The 15915-nt window shown below is 39.4% G+C and overlaps 2 protein-coding genes across 3 annotated transcripts; both read right to left on the minus strand.

Annotated features, from left to right (window-relative positions):
* Nucleotides 1-2559: 2559 nt before the first annotated feature.
* On the minus strand, nt 2560-9348 carry creg1 (cellular repressor of E1A-stimulated genes 1). Its single transcript, XM_026157555.2, has 5 exons — nt 8987-9348; nt 6822-6941; nt 6631-6744; nt 3837-3925; nt 2560-3702 (listed from the first exon to the last, which is right to left on the minus strand). Exons 1-4 carry the CDS (start codon nt 9281-9283, stop codon nt 3839-3841), a joined length of 618 nt encoding a protein of 205 aa, XP_026013340.1. The 5' UTR covers nt 9284-9348; the 3' UTR covers nt 2560-3702; nt 3837-3838.
* A 280-nt stretch (nt 9349-9628) lies between these two features.
* Nucleotides 9629-15482, minus strand: setdb2 (SET domain bifurcated histone lysine methyltransferase 2). 2 transcript variants are annotated; one of them, XM_026157519.2, is made up of 12 exons: nt 15098-15482; nt 14359-14472; nt 14174-14278; nt 13917-14098; nt 12815-13093; nt 12396-12724; nt 12096-12265; nt 11778-12022; nt 11394-11442; nt 11164-11318; nt 10213-10301; nt 9629-10127 (listed from the first exon to the last, which is right to left on the minus strand). In XM_026157519.2, exons 1-12 carry the CDS (start codon nt 15132-15134, stop codon nt 9944-9946), a joined length of 1938 nt encoding a protein of 645 aa, XP_026013304.1. In that variant the 5' UTR covers nt 15135-15482; the 3' UTR covers nt 9629-9943. The 2 variants fall into 2 exon arrangements, with proteins under 2 accessions (XP_026013304.1, XP_026013306.1); XM_026157521.2 differs by having other exon boundaries at nt 13917-14095; nt 15098-15481.
* Between the last annotated feature and the right edge of the window lie 433 nt (nt 15483-15915).

Consider the following 15915-nt stretch of genomic DNA (forward strand, 5'->3'; position numbering starts at 1 on the left):
GTTTTCAGTGCTAGAGGCTGTGTAGATCAGTTTCACTTACAGGTTGTCACTTTTGAGTGTAAACTCAAGACATTTTAATGTGCTGGGTACTAAACCATGACCTTTACTTTATCTTAGTCAAGTGGTTTTAGTCCCCAACCCAAATCAAACAGAAAGTAAAAACTAAGCAACTCAAACTGTGGTTTCCTGATGGTCTCTCTGCCACCACTACTTTGTCAGGACTTTTACCCAGGATTTAGTCAAGTACCACAACTAGTGCAATCACCAACTACAGCCAATGAAATGTATTTCAAAATCACTTCCTCAAACCGTAAAGTTCCCTCCATATATAAAGAGATTTACTTGCAGCTGGCAACTAGACTGGATGACAGAAGGACAAAACTGTCTGGCCGATTGTTGATTATAGTTGAATTTCAAGGCTTGTTTTGATTAGATTACTTTCCAATTTATTTACCCCCAGCTCATATGAAGCACCAATATCCTTTGCTTCCACTGGTAGTTATTTCAGTCCATTTTTGTTATTTGTGTCAAAGCTGAGAGAAGTTCAACTCAAGACTTGCCCACTCAATAATGCTAACAGTTAATTTGCCTGGATTTAAAATGTCTCTGGTGGCAGTGTTTATGCTAGTCGTCCTTGGCATCATATCTGGTTAAAAGAATCAAAATGGTGACTGCCAAAGTGCTCAACTTGAGGTCTCAGAATAAAACCTCAATAAAGCTGTGGGACTCAAGCAAACCATAGTGAGAGCCATTATCCACAAATGGCTAAAACATGGAACAGCGGTGAACTTTCCCAGGAGTGGCCGGCCAACCAACATTTTCCCAAGAGGACAGTGACGATTCATCCAAGAGGTCACAAAAGACCCCGGATGGCTTAATGGTTTCTAAAAAACAAAACAAAAAACAAAATTAAGACTTTGTAGTGGCCTAGTCAAAATCCTGACCTCAGTCTGATTGAGATGCTGTCGCATGACCTTTCATGTGCTGGTGGTGATGCATCCATGCTTGAAAATGCTCCAATGTGGCTGAATTGCAACAATTCTGCAAAGATGAGTGGGCCAAAATTCCTCCACAGCGCTGTAAAAGACTAATTGAAAAGTATCCCAAACACTTGATTGCATTTATTGCTATTAAGCTAGTAGGTTTAGGGGGCAATCACTTTTTCTTACAGTGCTACGTGTGTTTGTGGACATCCTGCCCCCCCAATAATAAATACCTTAATTTAGAAACTGCATTTTGTGTTAACTTGTGTTATCTTTGTCTAATAGGAAACCAGGAAGGGGGCAAACACTTTTGTACAACACTGCATGTGGATATGTATGGTCTATGGTCAGGAAAGCAACGCCAAAGTACATCTCATTATTGGAGATGTCAACCCTAGTGGCCAGTGTTTTTTGGCTGGATCTATCAAATTAGTAGTTGCTTTCATCACTTCCATCTGATGACTCCACCTGTTTGGGCTGTCGGGTTGGCAATTGTCTTTCTGTTTCCTGTTGCAGGTGCATAATGGGTGTAGTCAAGAAGGCCTGTATTCCCATAAAAGGACATTCTGAATAACAGCTTATTTTCATGTCTACCCAAACAACATTTCACTCACTACGCCAGCAAACATGCCAATATGACTGACTCATGGACTGACACAGCTCATGGTTGTTTCCTTCGATTACTTTATTTAGTTTTGTAAATTTCAAATAAAAAACTTGATGGTGTCAGCTCAGAATTATTTGTCCAGTCATGACAGATCAAAACTGAAAACTTGAAGTCAGAACTGCCCAATTTACTTTCAAAAGAGGATGTCACGAATCAGCGAAAGAATATATCTGGGACATCATTGTCAGTAGTTGAGCCAAATATCTTTTATAGAGGCGACTATTAAGCATCCATCGTGTTCAGGTCAACGCAGAGTAGGCTCAGGGTTCTTAAAGTATGACCAGTAGGTCAACAGTGGCCCTCAGCAACAGTTTCAACTCTTACCTATCATCCATAGCTTATGAGTTACAGCTGCTGTCAAGAACTGAGCAACATAACCCACCATTCTCGCCAGTTCATAGGATAATTATAATCTATATAGTGGATATAAGAGATCTAAGAGGATCTGTTGTCCTCTGAATGCTGAATATTTTTAAAAATATACATCTTGGTGATGGTGTTAAAACCATGAGTGATAGGTAAGTGGTAGATGTGGCCAAAAATCCTGGTTTTTGCTCCATTCTGACTTTCATGTTAACATAATTAACTCAGTGAAGCTCATGTTTCATTCAGAGACCACAAACTCATTAAAGAGTCAGAGATTAAGATGCTCTTACTGTCATTTACTTTCCATTTTATTTACTTCTCATTTATTGTTTAAAAATATTAAGCGATTAAATTGGGTTATGTGGATAAAATAATGCAAATAAACATCAAACCACAACCATTCAAAATAAAATAAAAAAAACTAATTATGCATTGAAAATGAATGAAGATAAATAAAATAAATACATACAGCTGACAATAAGTTGGTGAAGTAAGTCTAAATGTGTTAAAAAACAAAAACAAATAAAACACAAAACAGATGAGGAGGCTTTAATACAAATCTTTATTTTTCTTTCAAAAAAATAAAATTTCACAGCAAACACTTACAGCTGTTATTCAGCTTGAAGAAACAGCAGGTCATAATGTTATTAATAAAGTTATGTTTAAGGCAAATAATCAAAGCTCCTCCCCTTTCAGCAATGCCTAAATAAGCTATGTTTGCAACAAAGGAAAGTCCCGCCTATAAGGAGCCTAGTTATTATTATTCTAAACAAGAAGCATGAAGGAGGATCTGGGGTTATTTGATTCACTAATATCTAAAAACAAAATAAAGATTTTCTAAAAACTCTACTACATCACCCACAAGTAATAAACAGCCTGTTACTGGCAAAGACTCAAGGGAAATGTAGTTAGTGTGGTTACTGATGTCTCCTGCTGTTTCATTAAAAATGATTTGTGTTCCATAAAGTGCTATTTGTGGATTTACAAAGTACATTATGTGCAATTCTTTTCAAACTGCACATTTAAATCGGTTAGTTAAACAGCATCCAGGTCAAAGGTCAAATACAAAAGTTGATGCTCAGAAAAAGATTTGTTCTGTTTTAAAGTGGTGCTAAAGTTTGCCTACAAACATATATTCCATTAAAAATTTTCCTATACAAGTATTTATCGATTTAATCCTCCTCTGGACTGGCAGCTTTAACTTTTCAGCGTGACGTCTCCCTCTGCTGGTCAAACTCCACCAACACACTTGGCTTTTTAATAATGTTTAAATCTGCAAAACAACAAGTCTTTTCAAACACCTGAGCACACACACATTCACAGAGTCATTTGAAATCTTTTTAAGTGAATCAAAGGAAAGAGGAGATTAAAATGTAACACTGACTTCTGATGCCTGAATGTCATCGAGTGTTTCAGCTGCAGGAAAGAAAAGCTCCAAACGCAACAATTTAAGTCTGAGTTAAAGACAACTTCTGTGTTTAGGACACTTCATCTGATTTTGTTTGCCTGTTTTCAGAAACAGAAGCTTTCAAATCTAAAATTAAGAATAAAGCAGGCATGATGTAAATGACGTGGATTCAGCGGTTGGATAAATTCATGGATTCGTAGCAGATTAATCGGCGTGTAACTCCTGAGGAGGATTTTGCATCTCGTACATTCTGGTTGCGGGGTTCGCAGGTTCGAATCCTGAACAGAATAAAAAACAAAATGAGCAGAAAAATTAACAAGACGATGGTTTAACTGCACATCTTTAAACGGAGGCGTGGTGTCAGCTCCAGCAGGAAGTGATGGACTACAAACAGAACAGTAGGACTACAAACCATCAGTGGTGCTTCCTGTACGGCGTTGCCTGGAAATACTCATCAGGAGTGACGGTCTTCACCCCGCCAAAGTAATCCAACACCCACACCTGAAACACAAGGAAGGAGGACCAGCCTGCTGACTTCATGTCACATGATTGGCTGAGAGCAGCACAGGTGTGCACTCAGGACTACAAGTGCTACAGTAATGATAGAGCTAGTATTACAAGGTGTGTGATGCTGGAGTACCTGTAGTATTAGTGGTATTATTATAATTTTTAATAATAGTACTATGGCAGTGTCTTTCTAGTATTATAAATAGCTCAGTTATGCTTTTGTATCAGTAATATTATTACTGTAAATTTTCTGGTATTACTAGTTTCAAGTTTTAATGTCAAGTACAGATAAACCGAGTAGCCACATTTAGCCATAATGAAATTCTTTGGCTCATGTCCTCAGCTTTACATGAGCATACAGAAGTGCGCAGAAGTGTGAGTTAAATGTGTGTGTTAAATTAAGAAGAAAATAACAGAAAATTTAAGAGAATTGAAGTCAAGTTGATATTTATAGTTTGTGTGACAGTATTTATAGGTTGAATTACTACTGAGTTACTGCTAGTGGCAGGTGGTAGTACTTCTATTATTAGAAGTATTGTGTACTACCTGTATCTGTGTGGTGTTTTAGTGTTAGTAGTATTATCCATCATTATTATACCATCATTATGATAGTGTAGTATTATAATATATACTTATAATATATATTGAGTTGTTTTAAACAAGTAGTATCATGGATTTAAAGTGGATTATTATATCAGTACTGATATTTGTGTCATGTTTTAAAATGACAACAGCATAACAGAAGCATGAGTGTACTGCACGTTCACATTTAACTTGTATTATTATAGTGGAAACATTCAACAGTATTTATAGTATTATTAGAAATATTAGTAGTACTTATACTTATTATATCTCTAACAATGAACATGTAGTAGTACTGTGGGATTGTTTCAAAGCATTCATAGCAGGTCAAGTTCAGTAATTATCTGAACTTGAACTGACTTGAACTATTATGTTTTAGTATTATGTATTATGTTGTAGTATTTAGTATTTATTTATTTATTGTCATTGTCAAGAACAATGAAATTGCGTTTGGGGCTTCCATACAACCCAAAAAAAAGAAGAAAATAATAAATACCCCTTAAAACCCAAGTGTACATATTTAACCCAGTGTGACTCCAATGCAATAAGACAATCCTTGGCAATAATGTTCGTAGAAATTCAGACAAAGACCTGAGAAACATGACAAAATACAACAATGCAACCCATTCAATATTATTGTACTGTGAGATATGATATCAGATATGATAGTTATCTATTTAAGAAAGAGGGGGGGGGGGGGGGGGGGGGGGGCAGGAGGGGGAAGAGAATAAAGATATGATGCACCAATGCAGACCAGTTCATTGCGATTAAGAAGTTGGATATGGTTATTGTCCGTGAGAGGGGGGCAGAGAGTTCAGGAGCCTCACAGCCTGTGGATACAGGCTGTTGGCCAGTCTGGATGTTCTGGCCTGTATAGACCTGTACCTTCTCCCTGAGGGCAGCAGATGGAAAAGGTGGCGCGCAGGGTGATGTTGGTCCCGCAGGATACTTTGCAGTACTACTGTGGTATTATGTTGTAGTATTTGCAGTACTACAGTGGTATTATGTTGTAGTATTTGCTGTACTACAGTGGTATTATGTTGTAGTATTTGCAGTACTACAGTGGTATTATGTTGTAGTATTTGCAGTACTACAGTGGTATTATGTTGTAGTATTTGCTGTACTACAGTGGTATTATGTTGTAGTATTTGCAGTACTACAGTGGTATTATGTTGTAGTATTTGCTGTACTACAGTGGTATTATGTTGTAGTATTTGCAGTACTACAGTGGTATTATGTTGTAGTATTTGCTGTACTACAGTGGTATTAGGTTGTAGTATTTGCAGTACTACTGTGGTATTAGGTTGTAGTATTTGCTGTACTACTGTGGTATTATGTTGTAGTATTTGCAGTACTACAGTGGTATTATGTTGTAGTATTTGCTGTACTACAGTGGTATTATGTTGTAGTATTTGCAGTACTACAGTGGTATTATGTTGTAGTATTTGCAGTACTACAGTGGTATTATGTTGTAGTATTTGCTGTACTACAGTGGTATTATGTTGTAGTATTTGCAGTACTACTGTGGTATTATGTTGTAGTATTTGCTGTACTACAGTGGTATTATGTTGTACTATTTGCAGTACTACTGTGGTATTAGGTTGTAGTATTTGCTGTACTACAGTGGTATTATGTTGTAGTATTTGCCGTACTACTGTGGTATTATGTTGTAGTATTTGCTGTACTACAGTGGTATTATGTTGTACTATTTGCAGTACTACTGTGGTATTAGGTTGTAGTATTTGCTGTACTACAGTGGTATTATGTTGTAGTATTTGCAGTACTACTGTGGTATTATGTTGTAGTATTTGCCGTACTACTGTGGTATTAGGTTGTAGTATTTGCAGTAGTACTGTGGTATTATGTTGTAGTATTTGCCGTACTACTGTGGTATTAGGTTGTAGTATTTGCCGTACTACTGTGGTATTAGGTTGTAGTATTTGCAGTAGTACTGTGGTATTAGGTTGTAGTATTTGCAGTACTACAGTGGTATTAGGTTGTAGTATTTGCTGTACTACAGTGATATTATGTTGTAGTATTTGCTGTACTACAGTGGTATTATGTTGTAGTATTTGCAGTACTACAGTGGTATTAGGTTGTAGTATTTGCAGTAGTACCTGTGTGATGTTGAACTTGGCGAAGAACCAGTTGTGGTCGCTCGGCCACTCGATCATCTCGGGGTGACGAGTGAACAGCGCTTTCTTTGCAAACTCCGCCTCTGTCCCGTTCACCTGAACCACAGCAGGAGGAGGTGATCATGTGACGGGTCCGAACTGATCATGTGTGAAACACAGGTGTGTGTACATACCTCCTGTACAGATCCAGACAGGATGATGTGAGCACAGAGCGGACTCTGAGGGTCAAAGCTCTGCTGCCTGCAGTAATCAGTCTGAGCCAGAGACATGGACAGAGACGCCACAGGGCTCACCTGCATCAATACACACAGCACAGGTAACACACGCATACACATATCTTATAGCATTATTAAAACGTATACTTTTAATTAATTAGTTGTGTCCAATTCTTATTTAATGCTATATTTTTCTTAAAATTAAAATATTTATTTATTTATTTGTTTATCTTTTTTTAATTTAGGCATTTCATCCTCCATATACAGACAAATAATATCTAAATATGAGAATCATTAATCATTTTATATGTCTGGGACAAAAATCTGCAATTTGAACCATTAAAACCTGCTTGAATATGTCCCAAAAAATCATTGGACATCCTCTTCCTTCCCTGAAGGACCTGTACAGCACTCGCTGTCTCAAGAGGGCACGCAGCATCCTACGGGACGGTACACGCCCAGGACACCGGGTGTTTAAGCTGCTGCCGTCTGGCAGGAGGTTCAGGCTGCTGAGGTCCTGAACAAATAGACTCAAGGACAGCTTTTACAACAGGGCAATAGCCCTGATCAATGCAAATAGCTGACCTGACTGGCTACCTGGACTTTTTTTGGGGGGGGGAGGTAACAACAGTAACAATAATAATATTTATATTTATAAGAAGGTGCAATAACAATTAATGTGCATTAATAACAGTGTGCAATACAAATACACTTATTCTTCTTTTTTATTACTAAGTTATTATACTATGTTGTGTTGTTTGTGTTGTGTTGTGATGTTTCGTATCGGGTCGTGTTGTGTTATATGTAGTGTATGTAGTATGTATGTGTAGGACAGTTTTCCAATTTCATTGTACTATTGTACTATGTATGACTGTGCAATGACAATAAAGAGTTATCTTATCTTATCTTATCTTGAAGAAGTGAGAAAGAAACTGAGGTCATTAAAACTGGAGGTACTAAAAATAAATATTTAATCCTGAGAAAATGACTTTTTAGCTCAAACAAACTTTATAACCTTCTGCAAGACAATAAAAAGCTGCTGCTCTGTTTAATTTTGATAACTTCCTGTAATAAAGCAAACTTTAACAAAGCTGAACTTCATTTAAACCTGTTTTCTGTGTCGTTTCAGCAGATTTCAAGCACTCGTTTCTTCTTCTGTGGTCTCAACTTCTGCTTTGACATGTGACTGACAACTGCTGAGTCACTGTCAGGAAAATATGCTGAGTCATGCTGCACTTACATCACAGTTTATGTAAAATGCAGTTTTATAAACTCAACTATTCATGATTTTATATCTCAGCATAACTTCACATTATTTCACATAACTTCAAATAACCTTTAAAATGAAAGTCTGAATATTAAAATGTTAAAAAAAAAAAATTACCTTAAATGCACAAAATAATGTTAATGATACATTTCTTCCCCATGGGAAAGAAAATCATCATTAACATTATTTTGTGAACTAAAATTTTCAATTAAAAAAAACTATATATTTTAGTAAAATAGAAAAGATAAAGAAGATACAAAAAACCCCAAAACAAATTAAAGAACATTAAATCAGGCTATTTATACCTTTTTATTTCATTTTTTAAAAATCAATAAAATTCTAAATATTTTTATCTATTTTTTATCTTTCCGTTTTTGTAAATGCATTTTAGACCTTGGCAGTTTTGCTCTTCTATATGTCAGGAGTATTAAAATAAATATTCTTGATGTGTTTGCAATAATTCTGCAGTAGCATTTTAAAAACAGTGCTAATCACTACAAACATTTACATAAGCGTGTTGTTAGTAAATGTTGTGTTTACCAAGTTCCACACTTTTGTTTTGTATAGAATAAGTTACTGACAGCTGATGGCTTTTTAAAGCAGAAGATCACTAAAGTCAAATGTTATTTAATTTTACGCTTTATCGCTCCAGAACCTGTAACATTGAACTTTAATGGCTTTCACGGTAAAATCAAAGGTTTTCTTAATGGAGTTCTGAACGAGAAGCAGTGCCTTTTACAGCAACACAGCGCAGATACAGAGAGTGTCGAGTACACTAAATTCTAGTTTGTAAACTGACTTCTGAACAGGAAGGCTCAGTTCCTGTTTTAACACTGATATCCTGGGTCAGGCTCACCTCCAGGTCCTGCACGGAGATCTCCATGCGGGTCAGGTACATGTAAGGCACCCCGGAGCCCGAGCCCCTTGGCCCGTCGCTCACCGAGAAGACATTAGAGAACGGCTGGCCCACCACCGGTTTGTGGGTGGAGATGGTGGCCATGGAGGCCCAGTCCACCTGGTGCGCAACGAAGCGCGCGACCCGGGCCACCTGGTCATGAGGCGGGATGTGGAACCGGGACGCACCGGACAGGGAAAGGGAGGCCAAGGAGAGGCCGAGGAGGAAGACACGCACAGCCCGCCACAGAGATCTCATCTTTGGCTCGAGTGTATGGTGGAGAGTCGGTGAAGACCGAGAGAGGCGATATAAACAATACCGAATATCCGGTCTGAAATTTCATAATAAAAGCATTGCTGGGCTACAACCGAAAGTCCGCAACCAAAAGCTGGAGTGTCCATGTGACTTTTCAGAAATAATGGAAATATTAGGAATAAATTACAAACAAATGTAAAAAAAAAAAAAAAACTGCCATAAATGATAAATTCAGTTGCATATATACATATTTTTTTTAAATAAAGGCTGTAATAAATACATTCCGACATTTATATACAATTTCAAATCCCCCAAAGAGCTGCACCAATAGTAAACCATTTACTCATGTTGAAGGTTTTCAAAGCAACGTTTATTATTGCTTAAAAATGAACACAGAACTTTGACACTTTGGGCACCAGTTTCAGGAGAAAAGTTGTACTGGCTGTTTGAACATTAAATCCATGGTAGTGTCAAAATAAAATGACCAAAGTAGAGATACAAAAAATAAAAGCTCAAACACAGAAAAAGGGTTCTCAAAATTAAAGCCTTCCCAATAATAAAGACTTGAAAAACTTTCAGAGTAAAATAGCTGAACTTTTATTTTCTTTTTAGGAAAAAAACCCTCTAAATACCAAAACTGTTACTAACAAACTGTATGGAGGATCACTTGGCCTCCATTGCTATGTGACCTTCAACCTCACAAACTTCACATAGGTTCTCCTCGATGGTGAATCTCCCATGACAATTGTCGCTTTCGCAGAGACAAGACACTTCCTGTTTTTGCAGTGAATCGATCTGGACGTTGGCAGAGTAGTCCCAGGTGAGCTCAGTGCCAGCCACTACGGCCCTACAGCAAGAAAACAAAGAGGACAATTATTAAAATGACCACTAATAATAACCCACATTAACGTCCTCTCAGTTCTCTTCCTCACCTGCTGGTGAAGAAGGCAACGACGGGGAAGGCGGGGTCGTGGGAGTCGATGAAGACATTCTGGATGAAAAGGTTCGGCTGGCAGCTGTGCTGTGGGCGGGGTTAGAGATCACATGATATCAATAATAATAACAATAATAATAATAATAATAATAATAATAAACAAGAAGAAGATTTCTTCTTCATTAGCATAAAAAATATATAAACTATGAACTAAAAGGGGGAAAATTCCACAATTTAAACTAAGCAGTTAATATTTTGAAAATAACTACAAACTATAAAGGAAATGTCCAAAAATGCTTTGGAGAAAAATGTACAAGCAAAAACAAAAGACACATTTTTTTAATTCTTTAGAAAGTTTTAAAGATGCAAAAAAATCTTGTGAACAAGATTAACACAATGAAAAGTATAAAGAAAATATTAGAAACACACACACACACAATCACACACATATATATAACATTTTGAAATTACTAATGAAATTAAAAAAATGTTTTGTTTAAAAGTTTTAAATTGTCTAAAGAAATCTTGTGAAACCGTTTATAAAATACAGTTATAAAACGTCAGATATGTCAAACTTAACTCATTCTTCTTGCTTCCTCCACTTCTGTACCATTGATTCATTAATGTTGAATTCTCTGGCAGCTGCTCTATTCCCATGTTGTTGCAGTCTATTAATGACTAACCTCGTATTGTGGATGGATTATCTCAGTTGTTCTCCTGACTGAAGTTTGTTCTGTTTACAGCATCCTGCCATGCGATTGCATTTGTCTCTAACCATCGGGAACCCTCATGTTAACTTTCATCAAGTGAAAAAAAGTTAGCATTCATCCTCCAGGTTCACTGTGTTTATGTTATGCTAACATAGCTGTGTCCCTAGTGATCATGTAGCACATCATTACATACTAGCTAGTCCAACTTCAGCATCATGTTCCTGATCAGCTGGACTCACGTTGATGAAGCGGCTCACGTTTCCCTCCTTGCTTGCGTCCACAAAACAAACTTCGTCCACCTTCGCTGCTCTCTTTAAGCTCATGCTCGCCTTTGTACCATTCACACCAGCGCTCTCCGACATTGATGCCACCTTCTCGTCTTGCTCTTGATCACCTGACACACAGTAGCCAATTGTTTACCAGCTGTGTTAATGTATCATTTGTGTGTTTTGTGTGAGTCATTACTGACCTGATGAAGGAGACGTCGGCTGCAGACCTCCAACCAGCACCGCCTGAATCTGACAGAAGAAAATAGAAGCCTTTTACTTTGAACTAAAGATCACGAAGGCACAAAAATACATTTTAATCAAATAATTAGAGGAAATATTCAAAGGAATGCAGGACACACAAATGATTTAAAATAAACAATAATTCTTTTAAAAATCAGGTCACAAAATATTCAAAGGAAAAAATAAAAATATGTAAATTGAAAACCTGTAATGTCCATACAAATACAAATGAAAAATATTTACAATATAATAAAATGTGTATAGAAATATTGGAATTAGAATATGTAAAAAATTATTCTGAAAATAAAAAAAACTTTACAGTAAAGTAAACGAGCCTAACAAACCTCTTCTTGGTCTGTGGTGCTGGAGCCGCTGTCGGAGGGTCTCTGAATCACAGGGACATGCAAAAGAGGTGAGGTAGGCGGAGACATAGGCGGGGGCGTTTCCAACACATTGCGTCGGCCCTCCAGCACAGGTGGGGCCAGCCACTCCGTGACGACCTCCACCTCATCGTCAGACGGCAGGTCGGACCTCGTCAACTTTGGCGGCGGTGGTTCGGTGGGATTCAGGACCCTCTGCAGCACCACACCTGGACACAGATGAGAGGACGAGTTTACAGACCGTGGCTTGGACGGAGCCACTGAACGCTGAGCCACACTCACCTGCGTAAATGCACACAAAGGTCCCACGGTCCAGGTCGTCACGGCAACGCACCCCCCAGCCACGGTTCTCAGTCTGGAAGACCTGGAGTCGGACTCTGATGCCTCTCTGGACGAGACGGTTCTGGCAGAGAGATCGGTCACAGCCGCACCACGGGCCACACTCAAAGAGCCTGAAGATTGATCACCATGGTAACACTTTGTCAGCAAATCAGTGAATCAGTTAATGATCAATACTTCCACTGGGAAACCTAAAGCTCCTGCTTTAGCTCCTTTTGAAAAACCTCTACTTGTTCACCTCACCCTGATGGGTTGGCCTGTAACAGCCTGTGATGGCGATAGTGGCGCTCTCCAGAAGTCAAGGCCATGCAGGCGCAGCGCTTTGCATCACTGCAGCCATCTGTGCAGTCACAGCAGGCCTTGAACAGCTTTGGGCCGCGGCTCAGGAAGCAGCCATGTGGCCAGCGGTCCTTCCTGTAGCGGAATTCAGCAGGCCGGGAGCCACCGTCCCCAACGCACAGCTCCACCGGTATTGGCTCCGCCCCTCGGCTCAGGTCCTGTTCAGGCTGCCGAAGGCCCCCTGGTGAAGGAGGGTCCAACCGCACGGAGGGGTTAAAGGTGAAGAAATCAACCTGCAGGAGGAAAACTGACCCACTTTAAAGACCTGAAGGAGGAATATACAGAGAGACACTGAACACAGCAAAAAAAAATCATCTATTGACCTGCAGGATGTCATAGCTCTCTGTAGCCTCCAGAAAAAGCATTACGTTGTCATGGTTACGGAGGCTCAGCCCACATGGTGCCTTGTAGATGACGTCCCAGTTTCCTACGTCTTCCTGCTCCTGGTCCCCGTGGTCCCAAAGCACGCCCTCTTTGGCGGGTGAAATCAGTGGCATGGCGGTCAGCCTCTTGAAGCCGCAGAGCAACGGGATCTTCAGCGGGTTCTGGCCCCAGAATAGCGGCGTGGACTGAGTCATGCTCGGCAAACAGGGCAGGCAGGACTGTAAAGCGAAAAACAGCTCACGTTATCAGGATTTTAAATATTCAAATATTCAGGAATTTTAAAAAAAGCCTTTGGCTACGAACTGTAAATGATCACTGTTAAATTAAATGCCCCCAGTCTGGTATAGGGACTGACTATGACAGTTTCTTCTTTTTTTTAAAAAAAGTCATGAATTAGATACTGGACATTATCAAGTTGCTTTAACCTCCTAGGACCTGCCGTCCACATATGTGGACGTCACATTTTGGGTTATTTAGACCAAAATACTAAATTTTGCTCAACAATGGCCTGATATCCACTTACGAGGACATTATACTGCTACTGTTCTATCGAAATTTTAAGCAAATATCCTCATATGTGGCTCTCATTTTTCTTAGAAACAAAAACCAGGTAAAAAAAAAATCTGGTAATTCTTTGTTTTTACATTCATTAGGTCCCAATATGCCCAGATATCAAAGAGAAATTAAAAGTTTATTAATTAAAAGAAATTAAGAGTTTGGGTCTTAGGAGGTTAATGCTTCTTCTCAGGATAAAAGCCCCAAGTTACTTACAGGAACGTATAAGGATGCTCTGAAGTTCTGAAGTATATCAGATTTCTAAATTAAAAAAACTATTTGATAGATTTCAGATAATTACAAGGATCAGGTTTTCAACATATTCAAGATTCTGGGTAAAAACTAAAAGGGATCAACGTGTTTTCAGGCTGTTAGATTATCAAGATTCAGAATAAAAGCACCATATAAATGAAAGAAACTTTTTGAGATCAAATTAGGCAAAATAAATTCTCGGGCTGATTCTGAATGACATCAATGTGTGTTTACCTTGGAGCAGGTGTGGAGGTGGTACTGCAGCTGGACAGGCACGAGGGGAGGCAGCAGCTCCTCTCTGCCAGCAGGAGACGCTGTTGGACTGGATAACCCATTAAAAGGAGGCAAGAAGGATGAAGAGGAGGAGCAAGAGGATGAAGGGCTGTGTTGGAGGATGTCAGCTGGCAGCAGCTCTTCTGGGGAGGAATAAACACTCAGCAATAGTCGGACTCAAACACAACAGCGAAGCCTTGAGATTTACCGGGGTTTACCTGAGCCAATGACCACCTGAACCACCGAGCTGTCCTGGTCCTGGAGGGAGGCCAAGGAGGAGGAGCAGTCCAGATGCTCTAGCAGCTTGAAGGCCTGGACATACTCTGAGAGAAGACAGAGAGTAAAGATCAGGATAGGAAGATTGCCAGAGTCCCGCTCGCTCGCATCAGACATGGATCAGAACCTTTATCTGTGGTTCCACTCCTCTTCAGAACTGCCTTCAGGTGCTCCAGGTACTTGAAAACCACATCGAAGACCTGATCCACATCCTCATTGTTCCAGAATGCCTTGGCCTTCTCTGGAAAAAATAAATCGGGACAAATGATCGTATCAGAAGCATAAAAAATGTGTAAATAAATAATCTGGACCCCCAACTACTGAACCTGGACCAGATTAACTGATAAAATAACCAATAAATGTCTCTGTATGCACATTTAACCTAACTCTCAGCACGTAAAAACAGGGAAAATGTGATATTTCATCTAAACCTCATCAGAGCAGTTATCCATTACAAAAAAGAAAAGACAAGAAAACAAACCCCATAACCTGGACCCCTTAAATCTGGCCTAGACCCCACAGACTGTATAAACCTACTAACAAAGGGGGGGAAATTATAGTTTTAACTCCCCCCCCCCCCCCCCCCCCCCCCCATACAAAGGTGTCTAGATTAAATCCAGATAACCCGGGTTTGTTGGATGTGGACTAGGACAGTGTAAACAGACTCTTGCTGATTTGAAACTAGCTTTCAGCCGTTGTATTGTACCTAAACCACACTCTCGCATTTCCTTGTGTGTGTCTAACAGGAAAGCTCTGAGGCTAATGTAGCATTAGCCCGGTTAAACCTGGGTTAGCTGTCTGTGCAGTGCTCTGCACCTCTGAACCCCCGTTATCCGCTTCGGTTCCGTTTGTACTTCAGTTCTTACCGACATATTCCGGATCTAGCGGCTCCCCCGTTTCCATTGCACATTAGCCTGCTAGCACTAAGCTAACAATAAATAAGCTCGCGAGCTCACCGCTAACTTCTAGGTAACAGGTGACCGCGGGTGCAGACGGACCTGCAGTTTGACTACCAAATAAGTCAAAAGCAGCAGTTCAAATTAAACCCGAACACCAGCCAGCTCCATGTGAACCCAGTAGGTTTATTCATTCATGTAAGCGGCTAGTCCGGTCGTTGCTTTTTGCTAACGACTGTGACTAACAGCAGACAATACATTGAACCTTCTGTTAACACTTCTTAAAGCATTGCAAGAGGTATTTATAGTTCAACAAGACCACACAACCCTGGCATCACGCAGTATAAACACTCCTGTCTTAACCGTTTAAAGTTTTTGAGCTATCGGCCACCGTACTAAGACTTCAGGGTTTCAGCTCCCTGTTTTATGTCTGGCAGGAATTTCGAAAGCCCTTATGTAGACGTTACTTAAGTTTAAGTAACAGCAGACAGAAGGTCACTCACATATAAACACACAGAGCACATGAATATGTGACTATAACAGCCATTATTAGCATGTTAGCAGTGGTCCTTGTATACTTACAAAAGTACATGATTTCAGTCACTAAATACTCAGAGTGGTAAAACTAGTTACATTTGCACTGCCGCAAAAGACTCTCATATACCTGCAAAGCAGCAACAGAAGCTCCATTCTGCAATTACAATCTACACATAGATCCTACCCATGAACCTGACAATAATCCATGCACAAAATACTAAAACATGCTGTACATCTGCTGTGTAGATCAC

The sequence above is a fragment of the Astatotilapia calliptera genome, chromosome 23 (genome assembly GCF_964374335.1).
Source record: "Astatotilapia calliptera chromosome 23, fAstCal68.1, whole genome shotgun sequence".
NCBI classification, from domain to species: Eukaryota; Metazoa; Chordata; class Actinopteri; order Cichliformes; family Cichlidae; genus Astatotilapia; species Astatotilapia calliptera.

What these genes read in the sequence shown, in the direction of transcription:
- creg1 (XM_026157555.2), bottom strand. Translation starts at nt 9,283, where the DNA reads ATGAGATCTCTGTGGCGGGCTGTGCGTGTCTTCCTCCTCGGCCTCTCC. An exon ending in TGTCTGGATCTGTACAGGAG is followed by an intron (nt 6,745 to 6,821) that starts GTATGTACACAC and finishes GCTGTGGTTCAG; the next exon opens with GTGAACGGGACAGAGGCGGA. An exon ending in CCAAGTTCAACATCACACAG is followed by an intron (nt 3,926 to 6,630) that starts GTACTACTGCAA and finishes CTTGTGTTTCAG; the next exon opens with GTGTGGGTGTTGGATTACTT.
- setdb2 (XM_026157519.2), bottom strand. Translation starts at nt 15,134, where the DNA reads ATGGAAACGGGGGAGCCGCTAGATCCGGAATATGTCG. An exon ending in GCACCACAGACCAAGAAGAG is followed by an intron (nt 11,443 to 11,777) that starts GTTTGTTAGGCT and finishes TTCTTCTGTCAG; the next exon opens with ATTCAGGCGGTGCTGGTTGG. An exon ending in GCCGACGTCTCCTTCATCAG is followed by an intron (nt 11,319 to 11,393) that starts GTCAGTAATGAC and finishes ACTGTGTGTCAG; the next exon opens with GTGATCAAGAGCAAGACGAG.